The sequence below is a fragment of the Hordeum vulgare genome, chromosome 3H (assembly GCF_904849725.1).
Source record: "Hordeum vulgare subsp. vulgare chromosome 3H, MorexV3_pseudomolecules_assembly, whole genome shotgun sequence".
Taxonomy (NCBI): domain Eukaryota; kingdom Viridiplantae; phylum Streptophyta; class Magnoliopsida; order Poales; family Poaceae; genus Hordeum; species Hordeum vulgare.
In genome coordinates this window covers 8,753,104-8,778,863 of record NC_058520.1, presented here as the reverse complement: position 1 = coordinate 8,778,863, position 25,760 = coordinate 8,753,104, and the positions used below count along the sequence as shown (strand labels likewise).

The 25,760-nt window shown below is 44.3% G+C and overlaps 3 protein-coding genes across 3 annotated transcripts; 2 read left to right on the top strand and 1 right to left on the bottom strand.

Moving 5' to 3' along the window:
• Nucleotides 1-6,507: 6,507 nt before the first annotated feature.
• LOC123439203 lies at nucleotides 6,508-7,339 on the top strand. Its single transcript, XM_045115943.1, has 2 exons — nucleotides 6,508-6,648; nucleotides 6,783-7,339. The coding sequence occupies exons 1-2, from the start codon at nucleotides 6,558-6,560 to the stop codon at nucleotides 7,073-7,075; spliced, it is 384 nt and encodes a 127-aa protein (XP_044971878.1). The 5' UTR covers nucleotides 6,508-6,557; the 3' UTR covers nucleotides 7,076-7,339.
• A 4,020-nt stretch (nucleotides 7,340-11,359) lies between these two features.
• LOC123439202 (Bowman-Birk type bran trypsin inhibitor-like) lies at nucleotides 11,360-12,190 on the top strand. The gene is made up of 2 exons (XM_045115942.1): nucleotides 11,360-11,554; nucleotides 11,658-12,190. Exons 1-2 carry the CDS (start codon nucleotides 11,431-11,433, stop codon nucleotides 11,975-11,977), a joined length of 444 nt encoding a protein of 147 aa, XP_044971877.1. The 5' UTR covers nucleotides 11,360-11,430; the 3' UTR covers nucleotides 11,978-12,190.
• A 6,531-nt stretch (nucleotides 12,191-18,721) lies between these two features.
• On the bottom strand, nucleotides 18,722-22,305 carry LOC123439201 (receptor-like protein EIX2). Its single transcript, XM_045115941.1, has one exon. It carries the CDS (start codon nucleotides 22,253-22,255, stop codon nucleotides 19,091-19,093), a length of 3,165 nt encoding a protein of 1,054 aa, XP_044971876.1. The 5' UTR covers nucleotides 22,256-22,305; the 3' UTR covers nucleotides 18,722-19,090.
• Between the last annotated feature and the right edge of the window lie 3,455 nt (nucleotides 22,306-25,760).

The window sequence follows — 25,760 nt, the reverse complement described above, 5'->3', positions numbered from 1 at the left end:
CATTCAATACAATTATAGCATGGATAATAAACGATTATCATGAACTAAGAAATATAATAATAACTAATTTATTATTGCCTCTAGGGCATATTTCCAACATCCCCCTAGGTGGTGCGGCAGCCACCAGATGGGAGGGGGGCGGCGGCCAGGGCAGGGAAAGGGGGGGGGCGCACCCTAGGTGGGCCTTGGGCCTCATCTGCGCCTAGGGTTTCCCCCCTCCCCCCTTCTCTGGTGCGCATGGGCTGGGTGGGGGCGCACCAGCCCACCTAGGGGCTGGTTCCCTTCCCCACTTGGCCCATCTAGCCTCCCGGGGTCGTTGCCCCCCTTCGGTGGTCCCCCGGGGCCACCTCCGGTGGTCCCGGTACATTACCGGTGACGCCCAAAACACTTCCAGTGTCCAAAACCATCCATCCTATATATCAATCTTTACCTCCGGACCATTCGGAGCTCCTCGTGACGTCCGGGATCTCATCCGGGACTCCGAACAACTTTCGGTAACCTCGTTTAACAATTCCCTATAACCCTAGCGTCATCGAACCTTAAGTGTGTAGACCCTACGGGTTCGGGAGACAGGCAGACATGACCGACACACCTCTCTGGCCAATAACCATCAGCGGGGTCTGGATACCCATTGTGGCTCCCACTTGCTCCACGATGATCTCATCGGATGAACCACGATGTCAAGGATTCAATCAATCCCGTATACGATTCCCTTTGTGTGTCGGTATAGAACTTGCCCGAGATTCGATCGTCGGTATACCTATACCTTGTTCAATCTCGTTACCGGTAAGTCTCTTTACTCATTCCGTAGCACGTCATCGTGTGACTAACTCCTTAGTCACATTGAGCTCATGATGATGTTCTACCGAGTGGGCCCAGAGATACCTCTCCGTCACACGGAGTGACAAATCCCGATCTCGATTCGTACCAACCCAACAGACACTTTCGGAGGTACCCGTAGTGCACCTTTATAGTCATCCAGTTACGTTGTGACGTTTGATACACCCAAAGCACTCCTATGGTATCCGGGAGTTGCACAATCTCACGGTCGAAGGAAAAGATACTTGACATTAGAAAAGCATTAGCATACGAACAATACAATCTAGTGCTAGGCTTAGGATTGGGTCTTGTCCATCACATCATTCTCCTAATGATGTGATCCCGTTATCAATGACATCTAATGCCCATGATCAGGAAACCATGATCATCTATTGACTAACGAGCCAGCCAACTAGAGGCTTGCTAGGGACACATTGTAATCTATTAATTCACACATGTATTACTGTTTCCTGTTAATACATTTATAGCATGAACAATAGACGATTATCATGAACAAGGAAATATGATAATAACCATATTATTATTGCCTCTAGGGCATATTTCCAACAAGATGATGAGGGTGGGATTACACTTCTGCAATCCCACTATGTTGAGAAGTTGTTGTGTCGATTTGGAAATTCAGACTGCAAAATTTCTCAAACACCATATGATCCTAGTGTGCTTATTCGAAAGTTTAAAGGCACAACTATAGATCAATTGAGATTCTCTCAAATTATCGGTTCGCTTATGTACCTAGCTAGCGCAACGAGGCCTGACATCTCGTTTGTTGTGAGCAAACTTAGCCGGTTTGTTGCAAACCCGGGCGATGTTCATTGGCGTGCTATTGAAAGAATTATGCGCTACTTGAAAGGTACTGTCAACCACGGACTTCACTATACGGGATACCCATCGGTACTTGAAGGGTATAGTGATGCAAATTGGATCTCTGATGTTGATGAGATGAAGGGCACTACTGGGTATATGTTTACTCTTGGGGGTGGTGTTGTTTCCTCGAAGTCTTGCAAGCAAACGATCTTAACGAGATCGACAACGGACGCAGAATTAACAACATTGGACAATGGAAGCAGAATTAACAGCATTAACGAGATCTCTGATGTTGTTAATTATGCTTCCATTCTTGATGCGTTCTCTGAAACCTGCCGATTAGATACCAATGATAAAATTCGTATGGAGGAGATTGAAAGGGATTAGAGGATATCTGGAGGAGAGAAGAAACTGCCTTCTGGCAGTGGTACAGAGATAGGAGGATCAAAGATGGTGACAAGAACAATAAATATTTCCATGCTTTAGCTAACCATCGCCATCGGAAGAACCACTTATATGAGTTGAATGGTGATGATGGCCCAGTTCATTCCACCAAAGAGATGCTTGATATTGCCACTTCTTTTTATAAGAACCTCTTTGGTTATGAGCATAAACATAATATTTGCTTGGGTCCTTCCTTTTGGAAGGTAGAAGAGATGGTTACTCCTAATGAGAATGAGATATTACAAAAGAGTTTCTCTGAGGAGGAAATTAAAGAGGCCATTTTCAGATCCTATGCACATGGTGCTCCAGACCATGATGGCCTTTCTTTTTTGTTCTATCAATCCTTCTGGGAGTTGATTAATGCTGACTTTATGGCCTTAGTAAAAGACTTTGAAGAAGGGAAGCTTGACATATATAAACTGAATTTTGTCATAATTGTTCTAAAGAAGCCGATGCCAAGGATATGAAGAAATTCAGACCTATTAGCCTTGGGAATTGTGTAGTTAAGATTCTTACTAAAGCAATGACTACCAGACTATCCCCTATTGGGGATAGACTGATTTCTCCCAACCAAACTGCTTTCATCAAAGGGGGATTTATTCTTGAGAGTGTGGTGTTGGCTCATGAAGTAATTCATGAAGTCAAACGATCCAAAACTCAGGGGCTTGTGCTCAAACTAGACTAAGAGAAAGCTTATGATAGAGTCAACTGGGAATTTCTCTTTGAGATGTTGGAGTCAAGGGGCTTTGGGGCTAAATGGATCTCCTGGATCAAGAGTGTTCTACTGAAGGGTACATTTAGTGTACGTGTTAATGATATGACTGGCCCCTATTTTGTTGGTGGCAAAGTCCTTAAACAAGGGGACCCAATTTCTCCCATCCTTTTTAATCTTGTATCTGATGTTTTCTCTAAAATGTTAGTTAAAGCTGCTTAATGGAACCTCATTTCGGGGCTTCTGCCTCATGTGATAAAAGGAGGGATCACCAGCTTACAATAAGCTGATGATACTCTCCTTTTCCTAGAAAACTCTTGTGAGAAAGCGAGAAATTTTAAATGGATCCTCTCCTGTTTTGAAAATCTATCTCGGATGAAAATCAATTTTCATAAGAGTGATCTGTTAACTATTAACATTGAGGATGAGATGACTAAATCTTTTGCCAAAAAATCTAGTTGTAAGCTTGGGTCTTTCCCTATTAAATACTTGGGTGTGCCTCTGCACTATGACAAACTGTGTAAGGAAGACCTTCAACCAATCATTGACAGGATGATCAGATGTATTTCTGGTTGGTTGGGTAAACATCTTACTTACAAAGGGAAACTGATTCTTCTTTGTGCATGCATTGTTAGTATTCCTGCTTACCTTATGGCACTAATTAAGTTTCTAAAACTTCTGCTTCTCCTTTTCACATGCGCAGTTTCTCTTTGCATTAGCAATGGACCGACCAAGATCATTAGCGGGCTCATCTGGTGCCTCTACTTCAGCAATTCCAGCGTGGTACCGAGCTACTTCTTGTCATCTTCGCAATTTGGGTACAACAATTTCTTGTGATCCTTTAACATGCACTGCAACTTCAATTTCTCCTGACCACTTGTGCAGTATCTCTTTGCATAAGCAGTGGCCCGACCAAGATCATTAGCGGGCTCATCTATTAGATCTACTTTAGCTTCTTCCCCCATTGTAGTACCACCATATTCAAGGAACAAAGGATAACCGTCATCATCCTCTTCTTCTTCTTCATTCTCTTCCATTAGAACCCCTCTTTCTCCGTGCTTGGTCAAACAGTTATAGCCGAACATGAAACCGGATGTAAACAGGTGGACGTGAATGACTCTTGACTTAAAGTAAGTTTTATCATTCTTACACATAGCACATGGACATCACATAAAACCATCCCGCTGGTTTGCCTCAGCCGCACGCATAAAACGTTGCAAGCCGTTAATGAACTGGGGAAAACGTCGGTCATCGTACATGCATTGCCGGTTCATCTTCATTACACAAGACCAAAAAGACCAAATTAATACAAGTTCAGACATAAAGTTCATACACACTTACTCTCATAAAACGACATACAAGAGTTTCTAGCTAAAGAATTAAATACAACAACAAATGCGATCAAGATCGCAACTAAGGTAACAGTTGATTCAACAACATGGTTATACCAAGCCTCTTTATTAACGACATATTTTCTAATCTTTCTAATCTTCAACCGCATTGCATCAATCTTGATCTTGTGATCATCGACGACATCAGCAACATACAACACCAATTTCGTCTTCTCTTCTTCAATTCTTTTCAATTTTTCTTTCAAATACTCATTTTATTTTTCAACTAATTTAATCTCTCGACAAGAGGGTCGGTTGCAATTTTCGCTGCACATACCTCCTAGATAAAAATATCTATGTCAACTTGATGAGCATAATTTTCATATAAACTAGAAATGCAACAAATAGTTATAAAAGAGAATATACCACTACTGAATCATAAACCGACGAGGGCCGACGGGGACGGATATCAAGACCATGGCACTATGTATAACAAGCAATCATACAGCTAAGAAACTATCTAAATCATACAAATAAGTTTTTTTAGAATAAAAAAGGATAAGAACAAGAGGATCATCAAGGTGGTGCCAGCTACGAGACGGTGCGGGCGATCGACGGTGGTTAGGACGGGGACGGGAAGACACTAAGTAAACCACACCTACATATATGCAAACTAAGAATTTAATTTCAGCTCAAATTGCATATAAATCAAATAAACTCCCAAACTAAAACGCACAGATCACTATGATAATAGAGCATTGAACGAGCTAATCTAGCAATGACAGATGAAAGCACAAAGTTGATAACCTTTATGAACACTTGAATGGATATGGTGTCTCAAATTTTGACAAATTTTTGACAAAAATGGAGCGATAAGCTCGAGAAGGGCAAGAGAAAACAGAGAATGGAGAGGATGAGCTCGGGCTGTAAGAAAAGCGCGCGCGCACACACACACACACACACACACACACACACATATATATATATATATATATATAGAGAGAGAGAGAGAGAGATGAGAGAGAGAGAGGGAGAGAGAGAGAGGGAGAGAGAGAACATGGATTTGCTATCAACACTAGCTAGGGCGGTTGCTATCTGAACCCTTTGTTTGCATCGAGATCGAACTTTCTTGTAGATAAGGTTCCTATTTATAAAGTAGCGGACCAAAACAGCAGCCTATGACCTATGTTGGAGTATTCCGAGAATGCACACATGCCCTTTCTAGCATTGGTATTTGAGCATGAGCCGTTTGGGGTAAGCATGTGATATAAGTTTTGTTGTGTAGTTAACCACCTCTCTCTCTCATACACACACACATGTAAACAGTGAAATGTGGTCCAATTCATCTATATGAGGAAATAACAATCAACCACTGAATATATAGAAAATGAAAAAAAGGAAAGAGAAGGGACCAGATCCCAACACATAACATGCAGCACTGATTGCAGTCGCACCAGCAAAACTTTATATGTTCACTTATATATATATATATATATATATATATATATATATATATATATATATATATATATATATATATATATATATATATAGTCCCCGTTGGTGCTACTAACTAAAGGGGCTCGGAGGGCCCCAGCCTGACACCAGCGTGCCACCACCTTCTTTAAGGCCAGTTCTTTTGCTGGTTTCTAAAATAAGCTGAAATAAGCTACCCCTACCCAGTTTATTCTAGAAGTTCAATTACATTTTTTTTACAGTCTATTAATTAAGAATTGACTAGTAGACTTTTAAAAAAATATTTTTAGTTGAGCTTCTAGAATAGGCTGGCTAAAGGACAACTTATTCTAGAAGCTCAAAAAAGCCATCGAAAGAACTTAGTCTCAGTATGTAACATCTACCAGAACTAGAGGTTTCTAATAAACTTGGACTAAAGCCTAACCTCATGAACCGGAATTACTGGCAGCATAGTCCTGATTCAGAAGTTAACCGAGACTAATGTTTCGATCCAGTTTTTTACTAGTAATTTCTACTCCCGGTCAATTTTAGGAGTCCGCCTGTAGATGCCGAATCTAACATCAGTCCAAGTGGATTGACGAATCGACGCTCGTTGGTGACCAGATCCGTTTTTGTTGCCGATCGACTGAGTCACTCAATAATTTAGGGTAACCAAAGCCTAGTTACAAGTGATCTCTGATAGATTAGCAGAAGCATAGTAAATAATACATCAGTTTATTCAAGCATATGCATCGAGTCAAAAGTAGTCTACCGTGATGCCATGACCGAACATGCGTCAGTGTGCGTGCACCGCGTGTGAGGACTCAGGAGTAGAGTAATATGTACATAGAGATAACAACAACAAACATCCAGCAGCCCGATCCCGTAATTCACCGTGTGCCGGGGCTATAAGTACGGCCGGACCGCCGGCCTTAAGTTTCATTCACCAAGAGCTAGCTAGTTGATCGACCATGAAGATATGCATTGCTGCCGTCCTGCTGGTGCTTTCTCTCGAGGCCCTCGCCGCCGGGCGGCTCTCTGCTCTCACCCCCGGTGCCGAAGGTAATACATCATTCAGGCTTACTCAAAAGTTGTACTACAAGCTGTATCATCGTTGCTGGCTAGGTAGTATCTCTACGTAGTCTAGTAGCTAGTACTACTAATATCTATGTGTTTGTGTACCGATGTGCATGCAGTTCCTCCAAGGGGTACTCATCCGCCAGACGTTGGTCATCAAGAGACGGCGGCGGCGGAGATGGGCGTCGGAGAAGAGGCCAGCGTCGCCGGCACGGAGAAGCCGAGACCGTGGAGGTGCTGCGACTTGCACCGTTGCACCAGGTCATCCCCGCCGACCTGCACCTGCCAAGACAAGGTTAAGAGGTGCGCCATCACCTGCGCCGACTGCCAGAAGGACGAGTCGGACTCTTCCCGCTACGTGTGCGGCGACCAGTACTTCGGCTGGCCCGGACCGCACTGCACCAAGGTCTAGCGTCGCCGCCGACGTCCGCCCAGCTCCACTCTCCACCTGCTGCACGCAGCGTTCCGTTGGGTGAGTGGGTGATGGTGAATCGAATAAAATGTCCTCTTGTACCGAGTCACAGAGTCACAGAGTTTTGTACGTTGTACGTACTTTGCATGGTGTTGGCAGCACATCGATGAGTAAGATAAACTGTGCTGATCAGACAGTCGTGCCAACTTTGTAGCTGATCACAACCATAATAAATATCCAAATGTTCATTGTTCTTCATCGGTTCACGAAAGTTTCAGGCCGGCTGTCTGTGGAAGAAGAAAGCGCAGTTTTACCCTGTCAGACCGGCTGTTTGAGCGCTAGCAATCAGATTACTGATATTTAGAGTCCTATCTGACTAGTGGATGACCATAGGATTAGTAGCCCAATTGACGTTGGATCTTGTACGAGAACAGAGCCAGCGCCAAGCTGTTTCTTAGATTTTTCCTATGATGACTCCCTTTGGTTAATTACCGTGCTTCCTGTAAACAAACGCCTGGCGCCTATGCTCTTGTTGCTGCTTCTTCCATCGTTCAACTAGTAATAATGTCACATTTGATACTAGTAAAATTACATATAATTGTTTCTTAAATTGTTCAACCTTTTTCCTGATGTTAGTAAAATTTCCTTCCAAGTGCTTTGATTTCATGAATATACGGTGCATCTAATGTCACACTATATCTTGTTTTTACTTCCACTGATGAGACAATTTGCTTCTGTTGGAATCAAAATTTGGTTGGACATACGAAAAAAGTGTGTCCAAGAACTATGCATTCATGCAATATTTTTGTTGCCCGAAAGAATTTGTTTGTAGATTAGACTATTCGAGCCCCACATATATTCTCTGTAATGTTTTCAACACAAGAAAACTTTGCTTCCATCGGTTAGAAAAGTGTTTCCATAGTAGAACTGATTTGCTTCTAACTGAATATAAATTTATTTTCATGCTTCCTCCATTCATAGTTTACTCAACTTTTTTCTGAGTGCTAGTAAAATTTGCTTCTAGTTGCTTTGATGTGATGAAAATGTCCATCTACTTTGACACTTTACCTTGTTTCCAATGTAGTAAATTTTTGCTTCCATTGACGAGGCAATTTGCTCCTGTTGGAATTGAAATATGGTTGTCCTGACAAGAAATTGTGTTCAAGAACTACTCTTTCATGTAAGAAAATTTGTGTAATTTTATTTTTGTTTCTACATTTGACAATTTGAGCCCACATATATTTTCTATAATGATTCCAACACAAGAAAACTTCTCTTCCATCAGTTACAGAAGTCAAAAGTATTTCCATCATAAAAATGATTTTCTTCTAACTGAACATAATTTTATTTTCATGCTTTGTGGGTTCATACAAATTTGCTTCCTTCGTGTGAACGATAATACACTGGTTCCTAAGTTCATTTTGTATGTTTTGTAAAGACTAGACTTGGTTTCCTTTATCTAGGTCGCCGTCGTCTTCGTTTGAGGTAGATCCCATGAACATGCTTCTTAGTGCATGCACCGGTCACCACCATACATGTCTTACCGACTCCAATCAGCACCGAAGCCATCACATAAACTGCTTGACGCAACATCGATCAGGCATGATGCATGAATATTTAAGGCAGGAAGCAACAATTGTCACTAGAACTGATGAAGCAAAGATGCTATGTAAGGAAGCATCAAGCATGCACGTTCTCCTTTCTACCGGCCATGCCACGCTGTCGTTTATGTCATTGACCCAGACATTCCCACCATGTCACTACATTCCAGCCAACGGCGACGACCTCTTCTACCGCAAAGCTATGGAGGTTGGTGCCGGCGAGCCGCACGAAATATATGAGTATATCATAAGGAGCAAACGGGGATGTCGGGCCGCACAAAGATATAGGACGATCAGCAGCGGGCCTGCGTTCTTGACCTGCTGTTGAGTGTACGCATTACCAGCTTGATTCCATGCCATTCACGCTGCATGACAAAGTGATACTCAATAAAATTCATCGAACAAATATTGCCTCAAGATTAAGGCAAACCAAAAACAAGTGATGAGAAGAATCAGACTAGTTTCGATGAGTGCATACTAGGGGGGCCGTGGGATGCAGAGCAGTTTCTTTGCCAAGCCAAAACGGCGCACCGGCGCGGTGGGAGAGATCGTCACGAGCTCATAGGACAGGGTCAGGCGAGACAGGCGCCGCGATGGAGCCTTACTCGGTCGAAGGTGAGAGGAGAGATCGTTGGAGCAGACGGGAGTGGGACAAGGGCTGCGGTGTATGATCAAGCAGGCGAGATTTTCTCGCCCAGGCGTGGTTAAGGGGGAGCAGGCGAGATTTACTCGGGATGGTAATTATGTGCATTTAATTGACAGGGTCCGAGAATCATTAGACTGGCGTGGACCATGGAATTAGAAAAGAATCAACGATATAGGAGCCGTCTGACAAATGTTTTTTATCAGACTTCTGATTAGAAGCGTTTCCATAAAGATATGAAGACTAGTAATATGAGCAATGCTATATCTACGTACGTTTACGGGATAGTCTGATTTGATAATCATTGATTGGATTGAGAGGAGGGTGAGGCCCACCCATCCTTGAAAATCAAAGAAACATGTTGAAATTAGTTGAAAGGTTTAGTAAACGTAAGTAGAATTTAATAGGTCTAGCATTTTTGCTAGTAATACGGTGACTCTGCTAATCGTGACTAATTAACCTTGAGCAGGGCCGTCTTTTCGAACGATCGATTACCCACAAGTAATAAAAGGCGCGTGGACATAGTGCATTTGATTCATACATACCCACGTCGCAGTTGAAATAATGGACGGCGTGCTTCTCGTGCGTGCATGGCTATCTATCCACCACGGTCCAGTATCGTGCATGCACGGGTCGGTTTGAATCGACGTGCAGCATTGCACACTGGTATCAATCAACACCTTAAAAAAATCATGCCAATGACGACGTTGTTGTCAATGGTTTCCGCCGATATACGATGAGGCACGAGGAAGGGTAACCTTTAACGCCCTCCAGGAAGGTTGGATGGTACCTAAAGGTGCTGTTAGGTTTAATCTTGTCATGTTCATGTTCATGTATCTGTATGTTTGTTTGACGAACGTGACGGTCGCTGTGACGAGCCCAAGCTTGATCGGAGGCGCGTGAAGACGGCGAGGTGTCGGGCTGCCGTGCGATGTGGCGAGCACGGCGAGATGCCGATGGTGCCGTGTGATACAACGACGCCGTGAGAAGCGGCAAAAGACGTGATGAAGGATGGAACATGATAGACCACGTCAGAATGGGTCGAGTGACCCGGCAGGTTTCTCAGTTGGTTGGAGAGGAGCTGCGCATGTGCTAGTTTGTTAGTACTAGCCGAGTCTTTGTGATCTCGAGTGATTCCAGGGAGTGCTAAACATGGGCAAATAGGTTGTTAGCTGCATGTGATCTGTTAGCTAGCTTCGTGGGATGATTCAAGTAGTTAGTGCATGGATAGAGTTGTTAGTGGAGTAATGGGTCAAGTAGTGGCGTGAGTATTGCATGACAGCTCGTGCCAGCCTCTGTTTATATAAGTGGCATTGTGTAATGAAAAGAGAAGCCAGTGAGGGCTGGAAGAAACAATGTAGCATTTGTGTCATCAAGGAGGAGAGCTCTTGGCAAAGGCTGGTGCTGGTTTCTTCCTTGTGTGCGTGTGTGTTCATAAGTGTTCTTGTGTGTGTGTTTGAGAGAAATAACCAGAGTAAGAAGAAAGTAACCTCAGGAGAGTTGTGCGAGGCAGCTCGAGGTATAAGAAGAAGCGACGCCGGGACGAGGACGGCGCCACCGTGTCGGTGTCGGTCGGGCCAACAGGGATTTTCCCCGATCCTAATATGTACCTCGGGCGCTTTGAAACCTGTAACCAAACGGACTTTCATCCCGCGCCAACATGGTCTTGAAGCCCCCAAACGCAAGAAGAGACCTGCACAACAACGAAAAAGAGCCGAGACTAAGAACATCATCACCATCGACAAAAGGGAGGGCTCAACCTTCATTGTCAATGATAATAGACGACCGGACGCAGCAGCAAGAGCATACCAAGTCCATAAACTCCGGGCACGTCGTTGATGTCGCCGCCCCCCATCCCTTGAAATAATGGTCACCCTGCTCCTGTCTGCCTGCATGCATGTGTGTGGCTTTCTTCTACGCCATGTCAATCTATCAACTACCAAGATCCACCACCCGTATGTGGCCAGATCTGAAATTAATAATATAATGATGACGCGCCACGCATCGATCGGTATCTATGGGTGTCACGCGACTACATATACGGGCTGAAAGCTACCCATCTTCAAACGCACCAGCAAGCTTAGCCAGTAGCTAGTAGCTAGTAACCAGCCATGAAGATGATGAAGAGATGCGTTGTTCCTAGCATGCTGCTGATGCTTTCGCTCGAGTCCGCCCTCCTCGTCGCCGCCGGCCGCCCCTCCACGGCCACCATTCTCCTGCCGAGCCAAGGCAAAGGTGACCATGCATATCCCGTCCTTTTCTTTTTCCTAGTTCCGTTTGGTAGCTGGTGCAGGAACAAGCTGATGATAGCTTTGGCTCCTTAACTGAGGATTTGCAGGCCAAGCAGGAATGCTGCCCGTGGTAGCACCTAAGAAGAAGGGGGGAGAGGGAGAGAGGCCGTGGAAATGCTGCGACTTCGGTGTGTGCTACCGTGCGCTTCCGCGGGCGTGCCGCTGCCTTGACGAGGTCGAGCAGTGTGCCCCGACCTGCAAGAGCTGCCAGCCGGCACCGTCCGATCCATCCCGTCATGTCTGCAACGACCGGTACACCGGCGATATAGGGCCCACGTGCACGGAGACTGTTGCCGCCGCCATACTCAACTATGGAGCCCAAGGTACTGGTCAAGACGCCCAGGTGATTGTGGCCGGCGGTAACTAGCCAGCTTGCGCGTTGATCAGGCACCTGATCAACGCAGTGCAGCCTGAGCTTGAGTCGCTGCAGCAGCCTGCAGTGTGTGCATGTAAACAATAAAATAAAAATGGAAGCTCAGGCAGTCATGAATAAGACAAGTCTTCTTGCGTGTGTACTAGCTCCGTGAAAATGGAGTGTACGTGACAATGTTTTAATGAAATGGAATGTAGTTTTCTTGTACCTGAAGCTGTGTTTGGAACTACGCTAAATTATGGTACTCTGTTTCATTTTATGATAAATTCTGTTCATCTGCTTATGATTAATACTGTGAACCGAGCGTAGCTCAGTTGGTTAGCCCCGTGTGATGGAACCTACACGACGGGACAATGGAAGATCCACTACTAGAAAATCGGGTGTTCAATTTTTTTGCGTCATAATATCTAAAATGGTCATGTAACTAGTGAGAAAATAACAAGATATGAATATTATTTTCTACACAATAATAGTATATGTCAGACAACGCGTTATTAAAGCAATAGTTCATGTAGGGATGGTAATAGGGTGTTAATCTGAAATATGATACGAGATCGATGGTAATTGGCCTTAAGGTATTCAAGATGTTCATGATGGTAGGGCCGAAGTTTTGAGACCAGTTTATATGAATTGGCATGATGTTTATTACATAAACTACACCACTTTTAATACATGTACCTCGTACATATCGTATACTATTATAAAATTTCCTAGCAAAACATTTGACTGTAGAGATGTACACCCATGAACCCATGTGGATCTGCCCTGTCCTAGGATTGGCATTTTCAGTCTTCTCGTTGATGTTCGTTTACATGTCATGAATCTCATGATGTTGTTTCAGAAAAGAGAAGATACCAGAAAACTAGAGATAAACGGGCAAAAATAACACTAGCATTATCTAACATGAGAGTAGTTGTTCGTCACAACTGAAAATAAAATACTCCTTTCATTTTGTATATAAGGCCACAACGAAATATACATTTTACATATATACAAGATCACTAATATTAAACGAGACAAATATTAATGACTATGTATCGCACTAGCAACCACGTTTTAACTACTCGCATGCATGCATTAGATCATAATGACACATTCAACTACTTCTTTCTCACATCCATTTTTTTTCTAATTTACATGTGTACTACTCTCTCAGTCAAAGTTTAGAAGGCACGGTTAAATTTACGTGCATTTTCACAATAGACAAGGCGCATTGCATTTACTCCTAGCAGCTAGTTAGTACTCTGTTGTACTACTTGTACATATGCATGCGTAGTGTGAATATTATTTTTGAGCCCATCTCACGCCAATTAATAACCATCTTGGTTCCAGAGGATTTACAAACACGTCTTCTAAACCGTGACGGAGGGAGTATTAATTAACCCAGTAAATGAGATAAATAACTAGCATTGGAGCAGTTATTTAATTTATCTTGGTACCTATAATTTAAATTTATGGTCTGAAGTAGAGGGAGTACAATTTTTACTCCCTCCGTCACAGTTTAAAAGAAATGCACGTGTATTTAGATCATCAATTTATTTTATATAAAATATATTATTTAACATAAAAATTAAATCACTAGAAAATAGAACATCTAAAGTTTCTAATGATATATTTTTTGTAATATATGCCTCTTATTAAGTTGGTCAAATTGATGACCTAGGTACATGTGTCAGACTTGTAAACTGAGACGGAGGGAGTATTACTACATCGTTCATAGTTTAGAAGGCACGGTAAAATTTACGTACATTTCCACAATAGACAAGTTTTAGGGTGCATTGCATTTACTCCTAACAACTAATTAGTAATTTGTTGTACTACTTCTACATGCATGCGTTATTTTTCAGCCCATCTCACAGCCAATCAATAGCCACCTAGGTTCCAGATAATTTCCAAACACGTCTTCTAAAACCGTGACGGAGGGAGTACATCAAAATATTAATGGTAAGGATTTATTGCCAAGATTTAAATTTACAAGATGAATTGGTAACATGAAGAAGGAGGAAGCCACAAAAAAATCCAGGCAATGGACAAGGTTGGTGGAAGTGTTACTGAAAAATTCACCTCTGTCGGGAGTAGGTGTCGTGTTCTATTCCATGGGTAATTGGCAATAAAAAACCCAATTACAACAATCGGCAATGGAACGAGGTAATGGAGACCCTTTGCCAAAAATATGGCAAACAACACTCGGACAAGTTTTTCCATAATCGTGAACAATAGAATATCTGAACTACAAGGCCAGCCACCCAACTACATCACTCGGTTTGCATAATGTTGACCCTTTGCCACTAAAGATAATGAAAATAGTACAAGATCGAAAGTCTTGTATTGCTTCCCAGCTCGCATGCGCAAGGGATGAACAGTAAAATCCAAAAAAGTTGAAAAAATGAAGATGAATTAGATTTTTTTTGTGTGGTAAACTTTAAAAAGTATATTGGGTGCATGGAAAATTTCAGCATGAAATGATACTCGCGGAAGTCATGGCAAAGAAAGCAGAATCTGTTTTTTTAAATAACACTTTTGAAGCATTTTTTCTATGATTTCCATGAATGTAATTCCAAAATAAAATTTTGCAAGTACATGGAACATTGGTCAAAGTTTACCACAAAATTATTTTGAGTTTTCTTACTTTTCTTTAAACTTTAATTAGGGCGTAAAAGTGAAATTCACGGTATTGAAATATTCATCTATGATCGATCTATCGAACTTCACTCTCTTCGTGATCAAATCATTATCTAGACTTCTGCCGATGTATTTTTATTATGTTCAAGATGCTTTCTACTTTCGGTGAACTATTTTTATCACTTTCTCAATCTGTAATTACTTGTTGCAGAAAGGGAGGTATCTAGAAGTGTTTTTAGTTTTAGATATATCATGTTCCTATCCATATCTGTGAAAAGTTTCAGAATGAAGGGAGTAGATCTAATATATTTCGTAAAAATAAATAAATACTTGATGAGACTATACATGATTGAGTGGTCCAGGTCCTTATCCTGATCTCTGTTGAATTCGCTGCAGTTTGATTGTAGTCATTAATTTCTTGATCAACCTGCTGTCTGCTACCTTTCAAATTGGTCCTGGCCCAGTTTGAGATTGGACCCCGCAGTCCAGACTACACATAATTGCCACCATATGAGTCTGGGTTCTTCGTGATCCTTCTTATCTCTTCCTAATAATAAAGCATCAACGGCTTCTGTCGTCCGTCGTCGGCAGTTTTGCACAAAAACCCCTCCGTTTCTGGGTATTCAACCCGTCGTTCAGATTTAAATGAAGAAGAAAAACGTTTCGGTTTTATTAAAAAGAAAAACACCCCCAGCTCACCTTATCCACCCCCTCCTCCACTGCGGAATCCTCTCTCCGGCGATCCGCCGCGCCTCCCCTTGTCGTCGGCGTCCACGCCGCAGGAACAAAGGAATAGAAGGCGTCGTTGCGCCTCTTGCCGTCGGCGTCCCGCCGCAGCAGCCAAGCAAACGGCGAGGCGGCACGGACGACCTCCTCCATCCCTGTCCGTGTCCAACACATCTCGATTTGGATGGCGACGGGCCGACGACGGGCGAGGAGGCGATGGGCCGGCGACTGCCCGGCGACGGCGCGCGGAGGCGACAGGCCGGAGACGGGCCGGCGACGCACATATGGCCCAAGACGGCGACGTTGAGAAGGCCAGCGCCGGCCACTGCCGGCGCAATATTTTGACAGCGAAGGCGGCGTGGAAGGCGCACGTCTCTGCCCACGCGAGCATCCATTAAATCGGGGAGTGGCGGCACGCTTCATTCCGGCCGTCGTCCCGAAGGACGACGTCGTTCTTGCCGTGGCGAGCACGCACTGCGGTGGCCATGGTGAGCACGCACGGCGGCCGGCATCAACAACTTAAGTCACAACCCCTCTTTTCTTGAATTTCAACATTTTGGGCTTCGGATTTTCAGGGATTTAGATTTGCAAATTTTGGAGAAATTTCTAGGGTGACGGTGTTAGGAATAATCTAGAATTAGCTTGATTAGGTTTGGACTCAAGACCAAGTACGTGTAGGCCTAGGTATTTCTTGGGTCGGCTACTCTTGCATATATATGTGCACGAGGGCTTCAGTCTTTGTACCTTGAGTTGAGATTAAAGGAGAAAATAAAGAGGGATAAATTAGGGCACGACAAGGGCCCTTGGCTACATGATTTTGTGCGCGTGTTTTGTAGTGATTTAATGTAATCGATCCTGAGGGTTGAGTTCCAACAATTGGTATCAGAGCAAGGTCGAGGTGTAGCTGTGCTTGCCCCGGGAAGGTGACCCGACTAGCGCCTCGGGGCGGGCTATATGGTCGCTGGGTGGTGCAGCGACGAGGAGCGGCGGGCAATGGTCGTTCGTGGAGCGACAGATGAAGAGGTTCAGGAGATCGTCGTTGGGCGAAGCGGCAAGGAGGGACAGTGGGCGATCGTCGGCAAGGCGGTGGAAGAAAATCGTTGATGGGAGCGATGGTGTCGAGGTGCGGTGCCGAGAAGCCATCAAGGTCATCGTCCAAGGGAGTAGGAGTCAAGGAGTCGTTCGGGTTGGGACATCTCGGTCGTCGTGTCAGTGAGTCGTCGGTGTCGTCATGTCCAAGTGCTCGTCTTCGTGATGATTTGTTGGAGTTGAAGCGGTGTGCACGGTGTTCCGTGAGTCATATCCATGTCCTCGTGGAGCGTCCTGGTTGCGGCCAGTATGGATTCGGTGTGATGCCGAAGGCGGACGATGGTAGGCGAAGCCATCGTAAAGCGAGGAGGTGTGCGAGTAGTGGAGAGTGGATCTACTACAAGCAAGTACAAAGAGTATGGTGCGGACCGAGTGCAAGGCAGCGGCCAAGCAATGGCGGTGGCACAACATTGTAGAGCAAGGAGGTTCTACATGTTTCCAGACGGGTCATACTCAATGTACGGATACGACGGTTTAGTCGATGTGTCGACAAGTCACGAGTCAACAACGAGTCAAGACAAGACGGAACACTAAGAAGATGGCATGTCAAGATTAGGGAGAGATTGTTAGGAATAATCTAGAATTAGCTTGATTAGGAAAGTGCAGGTTGAGTTTGGTTTGGACTCAAGACCAAGTACGTGCCTAGGTATTTCTTGGATCGGCTACTCTTGCATATATATGTGCACGAGGGCTTCAGTCTTTGTACCTTGAGTTGAGATTAAAGGAGAAAATAAAGAAGGATAAATTAGGGCACGACAAGGGCCCTTGGCTACATGATTTTGTGCGCGTGTTTTGTAGTGATTTAATGTAATCGATCCTGAGGGTTGAGTTCCAACAGACGGTTCTGGCCGAATTGGGGAAAATTTGGAGTTTTGCTAAAACATTTGACCCCCTACCTCTGAATCCATGTTTGAATCCTCTAATTCTAATTCCAATCCGATGGACCAAGTCAAATAGATTTCTTTTTGGTTCAGTATACTGCCATGGTTACAAGTGCATCTCTCAACTATAAAATTCTGATGCTAACCTGATGGACCAACTCGAGTTGATGCATGCATAGAGTTAAAAGTTTCAGTCAAATATTGCTCCATGCGTAGAGTTGATGCTCTCTTCCAACTTTTAATGGGTTTGGTGGTCGTTTATCTATCTGATGCATGGCTTTATATCACTTGTCCGAAATCCATGTTGGTAATGCAAGGCTTTACCATGTGGAAACTGTACTTACTCTGAGAAACTGAACGCTTCTTTTGATGTGTGTGCAATGTTGTTGTGGACATGCTGATTCTGAATTTTGGCATCAATTGATAGAATTCCTTGCAAGTTATATACAAGCAAAAGACCATGTGTTTTGAATTTTCTGAATTTACTCTACGGCGTTGCTCTATTCTTTAATATATGTGTCTGAACTCAAGCAGCCAAACAATGGTATCGAGCGGCAGGAAGAAAAGCAAGCTCCAACTTACTGATTAGCCTGATGGAATGGGATTTGATAAATCGATCTTGGATACCAGTTTGTCCGATGTAATCAATGAAGGACATGGCATTGTCAGGAGCTACCCTACTCACAATGTGCATGGTGAGCAAATCCTTTTGTTTCTCAGTGTGCTGGTTAAAAAAAGCACAACCCTCTTATTACAAGGTTAAGATCAACTCGACGCCAACAATAACGGCTTGTAATGAGCTAGGTTGGCCGAGACTGGACATTATAGATTTGGTAGTGCATAACTATATACTGGAAAATGGTAGCATAATCATTGTAAGCTTATTTTTTTAATCGACTACACTCAAGGAGCCAGCCGGCGAGGTGGGCAGCGTGGCGTTGCCTTACGGCAGACCCAGCACGGAGCTGGCGAGGCCCTACCAGGCGAGGCGCTAAAACCGGGCAGGGCTGTGTCCATTGCTGCTCGGAGCGCGCTGATCGAGAGGAGGAAATTTCTGGTTAATTAATTCCTTGTCTCTTGCTTGTTTCTCTGTTTCCCCAGCATTCATAGTAACCAGGGAATATGCCTGCTGCTGACCGATATTAACACTTAGGATTGCACATTTCTACTTCTGCACATAAAAACTTGAACCTGTGAAATTGACGACTGTCCAGCCCAGATGGTTCTATAAATCATCATGCGCATTGTACTTGTACCATTCACAAAGTATGGGAGTACCGCCACAGAGTAATAGTACAAGTTTATTAACTCAAGTTATGCAGGGATGTCTACAACAGAGTACAAGTACAAGTCCAGATGACAAACCCGTCGTACGTGCAACAAAGAAAAAATAACTCACTGTCACTGCAGAAAAATGTTGAAATTATTCAGGGAACGACCCTCATGATTATTACATCCCAAAAGAATACTAAAGCCTTGCATTTATCGGAATAACTAAACAATACTGAAGTCTTACATGTACCACAATAGTTCGACAATAGTAATTTCATAAATGTATCAGAAGATCTAGACACCTTCATTTTTTATTTAGATAGAGGCAAAAACAAGGCACACAATATAACATATGCTTCTCGAGATCTTGCACACCCTGGTTAATAGTCCAGAGCTCTCATACAGTGGTTTGCAGCACAGACACCGCCTCCTTCAGATATATTGGTTATTCTTCATCTGTTTTCTTTGCGAAGCTTGCCAACTTCACAACCACAAATACATAGACCCGATTGTATCTCTAGTCAAAAAGCTGGAAATAAGCAATTCTCCATGTCTTCTTGAACAGCAGTGCACAAAACACCATCCAGAGCCCCACCAAAAATCCCAGCACAATCCCAAAATAAAAGCTCAGTGGGTCAAACTCTTGTTTGCTGCTTTTGAGGTCGCCATCGATGGAAGGATCATTTCCTGAACAATTCTTATGGACAGGACGCCCACAAAGTCCACTATTGCCGATGTACATACTTGACGGGTTTTCAGCATTGAGGGTGTCAAGTTGGGGGCCAGATGGTATCCTTCCACACAAACTGTTGTAAGACAGGTTCAGGTAGCTCAGAGATGTCAAACTGGACAAGCTTGACGGGATTTCACCAGAAAGCTTGTTTTGAGAGAGGTCGAGAGATACCAGCGATTGCATTGCACCAATCATGTTTGGAATTTGTCCACTCAATTGGTTCGATGATAAATTCATATTCATTAATGCAGCAAGCGAAGTGATGTATGGAGGAATTTCACCAGTCAGGGAGTTGGATGATAAATCAATGCTCACAAAATATGCAAATGTTTTACTATACGTAAGATGCTGCCCTTTTGTATTTACGGACAATGTTTGTTCTAGGCGATCAAAATCGTGATAAAGGGTATGGTATATGTAAGGTCCGATATCAAAGAAATCCATGTAATCCTCATCTAATGTTGTCATAAACGTTAGGTTGGACAGATGCCAAGGTATTGCACCAGAGAAGTTGTTGCCTGATAGATCCAAGTACTGAAGACGACTAAGCTTTGTTACGTTGACCGGAATATTATCAGAAAATTTATTATGGCTCAGTATGAGAAAACGTAAATCCACTAGCTTCCCTATCCATGTAGGTAATCTTCCAGAGAACTTATTCCATGACAGATCCAAGAACTTCAGACCTGTGTTGTTCTGCAAAAATGCTGGGATTTTTCCTGATAAACTGTTGTTGCTGAGTATAAGACGTTCTATTTTGTACGTGTGAAAACATTGAGGAATTTCACCCTCCAAAATATTGTTTGACAAATCCAGATATACCAACTGTTCTAATTTGCAAATAGATTCTGGAATGTAGCCACCAATTTGATTTGAACGCATAGACAATGCTCTAAGTGCTGCGGCATCAAGGTTTGATGGTATTGTTTCTGAAAAGGTATTGTTTGAGATATCTAATTGGGTGATATTTTTTGGCAACATAGGTACTGGTCCTGTAAGCAGATTTGAACTGAGATAGAGTTTGTGAAATGTCATGCCATTTAGATGTGCTGGCAAGCTTCCACTTATTTGGTTGTTAGAGATGTCCAGAATTGTGGTATGTGAAAATGTGTACCAAAACCAACCAGGAAACTCGCCCTTTAGAACATTGCTTGAAATGTCAACTTCATAGGTTGATTCAAGCTGCTGAAGCCAAGTTGGAAACAGAGGACCCATCTTGCAAGATGCAAACTGTGCAGACTCCAGCCTGAAGGGAGCATGCCAATCTGAATTCAGTATAATCTTCAAATTGTTGAAAGACAAGTTTATCTTCTTTAAGCTTGCTAGATTTGCAAAGTGTTCTTCGGTGATTTCTCCAGTAATGCTATTGTTGCTTAGGTCCAGATGCATCATATTAATAAGAGAACCTATTTCAGTTGGCACACTTCCATTGAGATGATTGTTGGAGAGGTCAAGTGTAGTCAAATACATCAATGTCCCAAGCTTGGCTGGTATACTTCCCGTGAGGTGATTGTTATTCACACAAAGGAGGGTTAGAGATGTCATATTCCCAAGTTGTGGTGGTATAAGTCCTACAATTCCGTTGACCGAGAGGTCAAGAGCAGTCAAATACCTCAAATTCCCAAGCTCGGCTGGTATACTCCCGGTGAGGTCGTTGCTGCTTATGTCCAAAAAGGTCAAAGAGGTAAGGGTACCAAGTTTAGTTGGTATACTTCCGGTGAGATGATTGCCATTGAGTTCAAGGAAGGTTAGACATGTTAAATTCCCAAGTGATTGTGGTACAGGTCCAACAAGACTGTTTCTCTTGAGACTTAGTATGCTCAACCTGGTGAACTTCCCTGTCAAACTCGGCAGAGTTCCACTGAAATTGTTGTCACTTAAATCCAGCTCCTGCAATTTTTTCCATGCGCATTCCGGCCAACTCTTCAACAACACTGCTATGTCTCCATTTATATAATTACCAGAGAGGTTAAGGATTTCCAAGCTCCAAAGATTCTCCAGGTTTCCAGTCATCATCATGTCCGAGTTCTCATTATATGAAATATCAAGGACTTGAAGGTACGTCATGTTTCCTAGGGTGTCAAGCAACTGGCCGAATAATCTGTTACCACTAAGATTAAGGTATTCGAGGCTTGTTGCTCTCCAAAACCAACCAGATCCAAGTGAGTGCTCAAAATCATTACCTAACAGGTTAAGCTTCTCAAGTTTTGTGAAATTAAGGTGCAGAGGTGATTGGTTTGCACTATCAAGTTGACACCAAGAAAGATCAATAACCCTCAGAGCCGGAATCATATTCAGTGTATGAGGCCAGTCAGCTATCCCTGAGAGATTTACTCCAATCATGCCAAGGAACTTTAGGGAAGGTAGCTTCGTTAACCAGGTGATGTCCTTTGAGTACATATCAGAATAATAACCAGGCTGGCCAAGGTCAAGATACTGCAATTTAGACAGATTACCAAGCTGAGATGGCACCTTACCAATAAATGGTATGCTGGAGAGGTTAAGATATCTCATGGAGCCCAATAAAAGAGGAATCTGGCTATCTGGCCCTAGTAAACAGTTCATGCTAAGGTCGAGGTGCTCTAGACCCTTCAGGGAAAGCAAAGAGGGACTTATCTCGCCGAACAAAGCATTGGCATCTTCACATGCATAATAGAAACCAGCGGAGTCGAACGTTGCATTCGGGTTGCGAAGGTGAAGCTTGATGACATTGCCTGTTTGGTTGCTGCAACTGATGCCTCTCCACCGGCAGCAGTCCTGTCCTTGCCACGAGGCAAGGAGGTTGCTGTTGTTGCTTGTAATGCCCTCTTTGAAGGAGAGCAAGGCGGCCCTCTCGACTGGGATGCAACCGCCACCATGAGCATGCTGGCGCTGTAGTGAACCAGTTGTGAAGAATGGAAATATGCTTAGGCTGATGAGAGTGAGCAAGACTCTGGTTGTTCGACACATGCTGGTGGAAGAAGGAGCTGTCTGGCTGAAGCAAAGCAGAGTATGTTACAGGCTCAGTTAGTACGTATTTAGCTACTGTGCCAGAGCTATGCTGCCAGGGATATGTGGCCACAAAAGTAGACTGACAGAGTCTACGGTCAAAGTTCTCGTCCTTGGGTGCTCCATGGATGGATATCCCATTCAATCAACTATGGCAGCCACTCAACTAGTTGCTTGACTGCACTCCCATAGTGAGTGTTTCGATGACGGGCACTTGCTGTGGGTTTCCCGGCCACGCTTTGAACTCGCTTTCCCCTTCCTAGTCTCCTTTAAGTTGGGCCGGACAATTGTACTTCTGTTATGAAAGTAATGGAAAGGGGTTATGCCTGGTTCCAAATCTGACAAAATTCTGTTCTTTTTCATGATTTTTAATGTTTCAACTTCAAACAACATTCAAAAGAAAAACAGGAAGCAGCACAAAATAACATACCTTAGCCCGTAAAACTGTATCCCCTATGCTACTTGGCCGGATCCTGGACCCGGCTTTCAATCTCAAACAGAAGAAATAAAATGTTGGTAGAAGAAAGCAGTTCTTTGCAGAATTGTATGCAACAAATATGCAACTGTAGTGACTGCCGGAACATTGATGTTCGTTAATTTCTTTTAGATTGAAAACATTTACTGAATTGTTGCTCATTAGGCCAGCTTCACGAGCAGAGCGCTCATGCTACTCATCTGGTCGCTCAAGTAGGTGATCTCCTTCTCCGTGGCTTTGGACAGCAGGGCACCAAGCTTGTGCAGGAGCGTCGTCATCGCTCCTGTTGCGGCGCTCGCCACCATGGCCTCCATCACTGGCAAGTGCAGGATCCATCATTGACTGACCAAATGGAGTGTATGATGTTTCAGCAGGAAGACCTGTAAGTGGTATGCGCACTGAGGCTATTCATTTTCTCTTATGCGCACTAGTAATCCCACTAGCAACAAAGTAGTACCAAGTTTGGTCTTCTGTCCCACAAAGTCGAGTTCGGTAGCTACCTAGATTAATTGTTTAGACCTGGCTATAGGGAGTACACGAGTAAGTGGACGAATGCACTAAACTTTGTTCAAACTATTCAGGAAGAAACCCTCATGAAGGATTAGAAGGTATTAATTTTGGAATTAGGATTAAACCCTAAGTGAAATGAAATTTAGTAATATGAATATATCTTGATCTATTTTATATTAACCGAGTTTACACGGTGAAATCTCTTTAGAACCTGTATTTTAGCCTCCAATATCACTAAGAAGCTACAATAATCATTCCATAAAAATTTACCAAAAAAAGGCTTTCGCACCGCTTTGTAGATAAAGCAAACCATCGAGCCACATCATCCGACAATAGTCAACGCAACACACACAATAGTCAACGCAACACACACACGCCGCACTGAAGGTAGCACAATACCACAAGGTACCAAGGTTACGCTATGGACACAACACAACAAGCCCAAAATAAAATAGAAACAACATGGCGACGTGGCAAAAGACAGAGGGCCCTCTAATCTAGCTCCGGAGGTGGCGGAGGGAGCAGGGGCGCCAAGCGGAGAGCCATCACACGAAGACGGGAGATGAAGGAGTTGATGGCGTCTCGGTCCCGCGAGCGGCTAAGCGGCCGCCAGAGCTGCAGATATCCACACAATTTGAACATTGCGTTAGTAGCACGACGAAGAGCAACGTGTTGAATAACAAGCTTATTGCGCATAGTCCACAGCGTCCAGGCTAGGACACCCACCGTCAACCACCTAATGTGGCGGACATTAGGGGGCGTAGCCTGAAGTTTGGCAAGCAGGTCAGGAAAGTTTGTGTGGCACCAGGTGCCACCGAACACTTCATGAAAACAACTGCATAGGAATTGCGCGGACACGCAAGAGAAGAAGATGTAATTAGAGTCCTCTTCCGTCGCACAAAGCGGGCAAATACCATCCACTGGTCCGTTCCGTTTAAGGACCTCAACGCCAGAGGGAAGGCGTCCACGCAGCCACTGCCAGAGGAATATCATATCTGGATCTTCAAGGGAAGCCTAATCTCCCATAGGGCCGCAAAAGGCTTGATGCCCTGGGATGGCGCAATGGCCCGGTAAAGGGATTTCCTAGAGAAGCATCCCGATGGCTCTAATCCCTGGAGATGCGGTCGCCGGGCCGATCCAAGTCCGGGGCATGAAGGACGATGGAGTCCAGGAGGTCCTGCCAGGCGAGCATGTCCATCGGCCTGAAAGGCCTTCTAAAGGTGAGGCACACGAGGTCGATGAGGGCGTCCTCCACCGAGATCCGGGGCACGACCGCTGTAGAGAATAGGGTCGGGAAACGGGCAGCAAAGGGAGACTCACCGGCCCAGCGGTCAAACCAGAACAGGGTGGATGCGCCAGAGCTAACCTCAATAGAGGTCCCAATGCGGAGCACGGGTCGCAGTTGGATGAGGGACCGCCAGAACTGGGATCCCCCAGACCGCTGGCAAAAGGCCAGAGGTTGACCGCGCAGGTACTTATTCTGAATAATGCGGAGCCAAAGGCCCCGCTCGCCCCTAGCAATCGGCCATAGCCAATGAGTGAGCAGGGAAATATTCATACATTTGGAAAGACATGATCCTCAAGCCACCCTGGTCGTGCGGTTTGCATATCTCCCTCCATCGAACCATGTGGTACTTCTGCTTATCTCCGTCCCCGGCCCATAAGAAACGTGCCTGGACCGTGGCGGTATCGTGGTGGAGGGTCTGAGGCAAGCTGTAAAAGCTCATCAGGAAGAGCAGCAAGCTGGACAGGGAGGAGTTGATGAGGACCGTCCTGGCAGCCTTCGAGAACCATCGACCTTGCCACAGTTCAATACGGTGCTGCAGCTTGGCGACCGTAGGATGCAACTCTACCACTGATAGGTGGGAGTCACTAATGGGGATCCCCAGGTAGGCCGCGGGGAAGGATCGCTAGCAGTTAAGACGGTCAGCGATGCTTTGGGCCACATCAGGAGGGTAGCCGAGGACCATGACCGCACTCTTATTGAAGTTAATTTTCAGACCGAACATTAGCTGGAAGCATAGGAGTAGGAATTTCAGGTCTGAGATGTCGTTGTTTGAGCCCTCAACCATGATGACCGTGTCGTCCGCATACTACAGAAGAGATACGCCAAGATCACCCACCAAGTGTGGGACGATTCCGCGTATGTGGCCAGCCTCCTTAGCCTTGTCAAGGATGGCGGCTAGCGCATCGACCACCATGTTTAACAAGAATGGGGAAAAGGGATCACCCTGTCGCACTCCACACTTGGTAGGGAAGTAGGGGTTGATCTCTCCATTGATGTTAACTGCGGTACGACCAGAGGAGACCATCTGCATCACCCGCGTCACCCATCGGTCATCGAATCCCTTACGAAGAAGGACTTCCCGAAGGAAGTCCCAGCTAACAGTGTCATATGCCATATGAAAGTCCAGCTTAAGGAAGATTTCCTTGAGGTTCCTGGAGCGGACCTCGTGAATGGTCTCATGGAGGATGAGAAAC

Coding starts and splice junctions, on each gene's coding strand:
- LOC123439201 (XM_045115941.1), bottom strand. CDS start 22,255: ATGTGTCGAACAACCAGAGTCTTGCTCACTCTCATCAGCCTAAGCATA.
- LOC123439202 (XM_045115942.1), top strand. CDS start 11,431: ATGAAGATGATGAAGAGATGCGTTGTTCCTAGCATGCTGCTGATGCTT. Junction 11,555..11,657: donor CCTGCCGAGCCAAGGCAAAG/GTGACCATGCAT, acceptor GAGGATTTGCAG/GCCAAGCAGGAATGCTGCCC.
- LOC123439203 (XM_045115943.1), top strand. CDS start 6,558: ATGAAGATATGCATTGCTGCCGTCCTGCTGGTGCTTTCTCTCGAGGCC. Junction 6,649..6,782: donor TCTCACCCCCGGTGCCGAAG/GTAATACATCAT, acceptor ATGTGCATGCAG/TTCCTCCAAGGGGTACTCAT.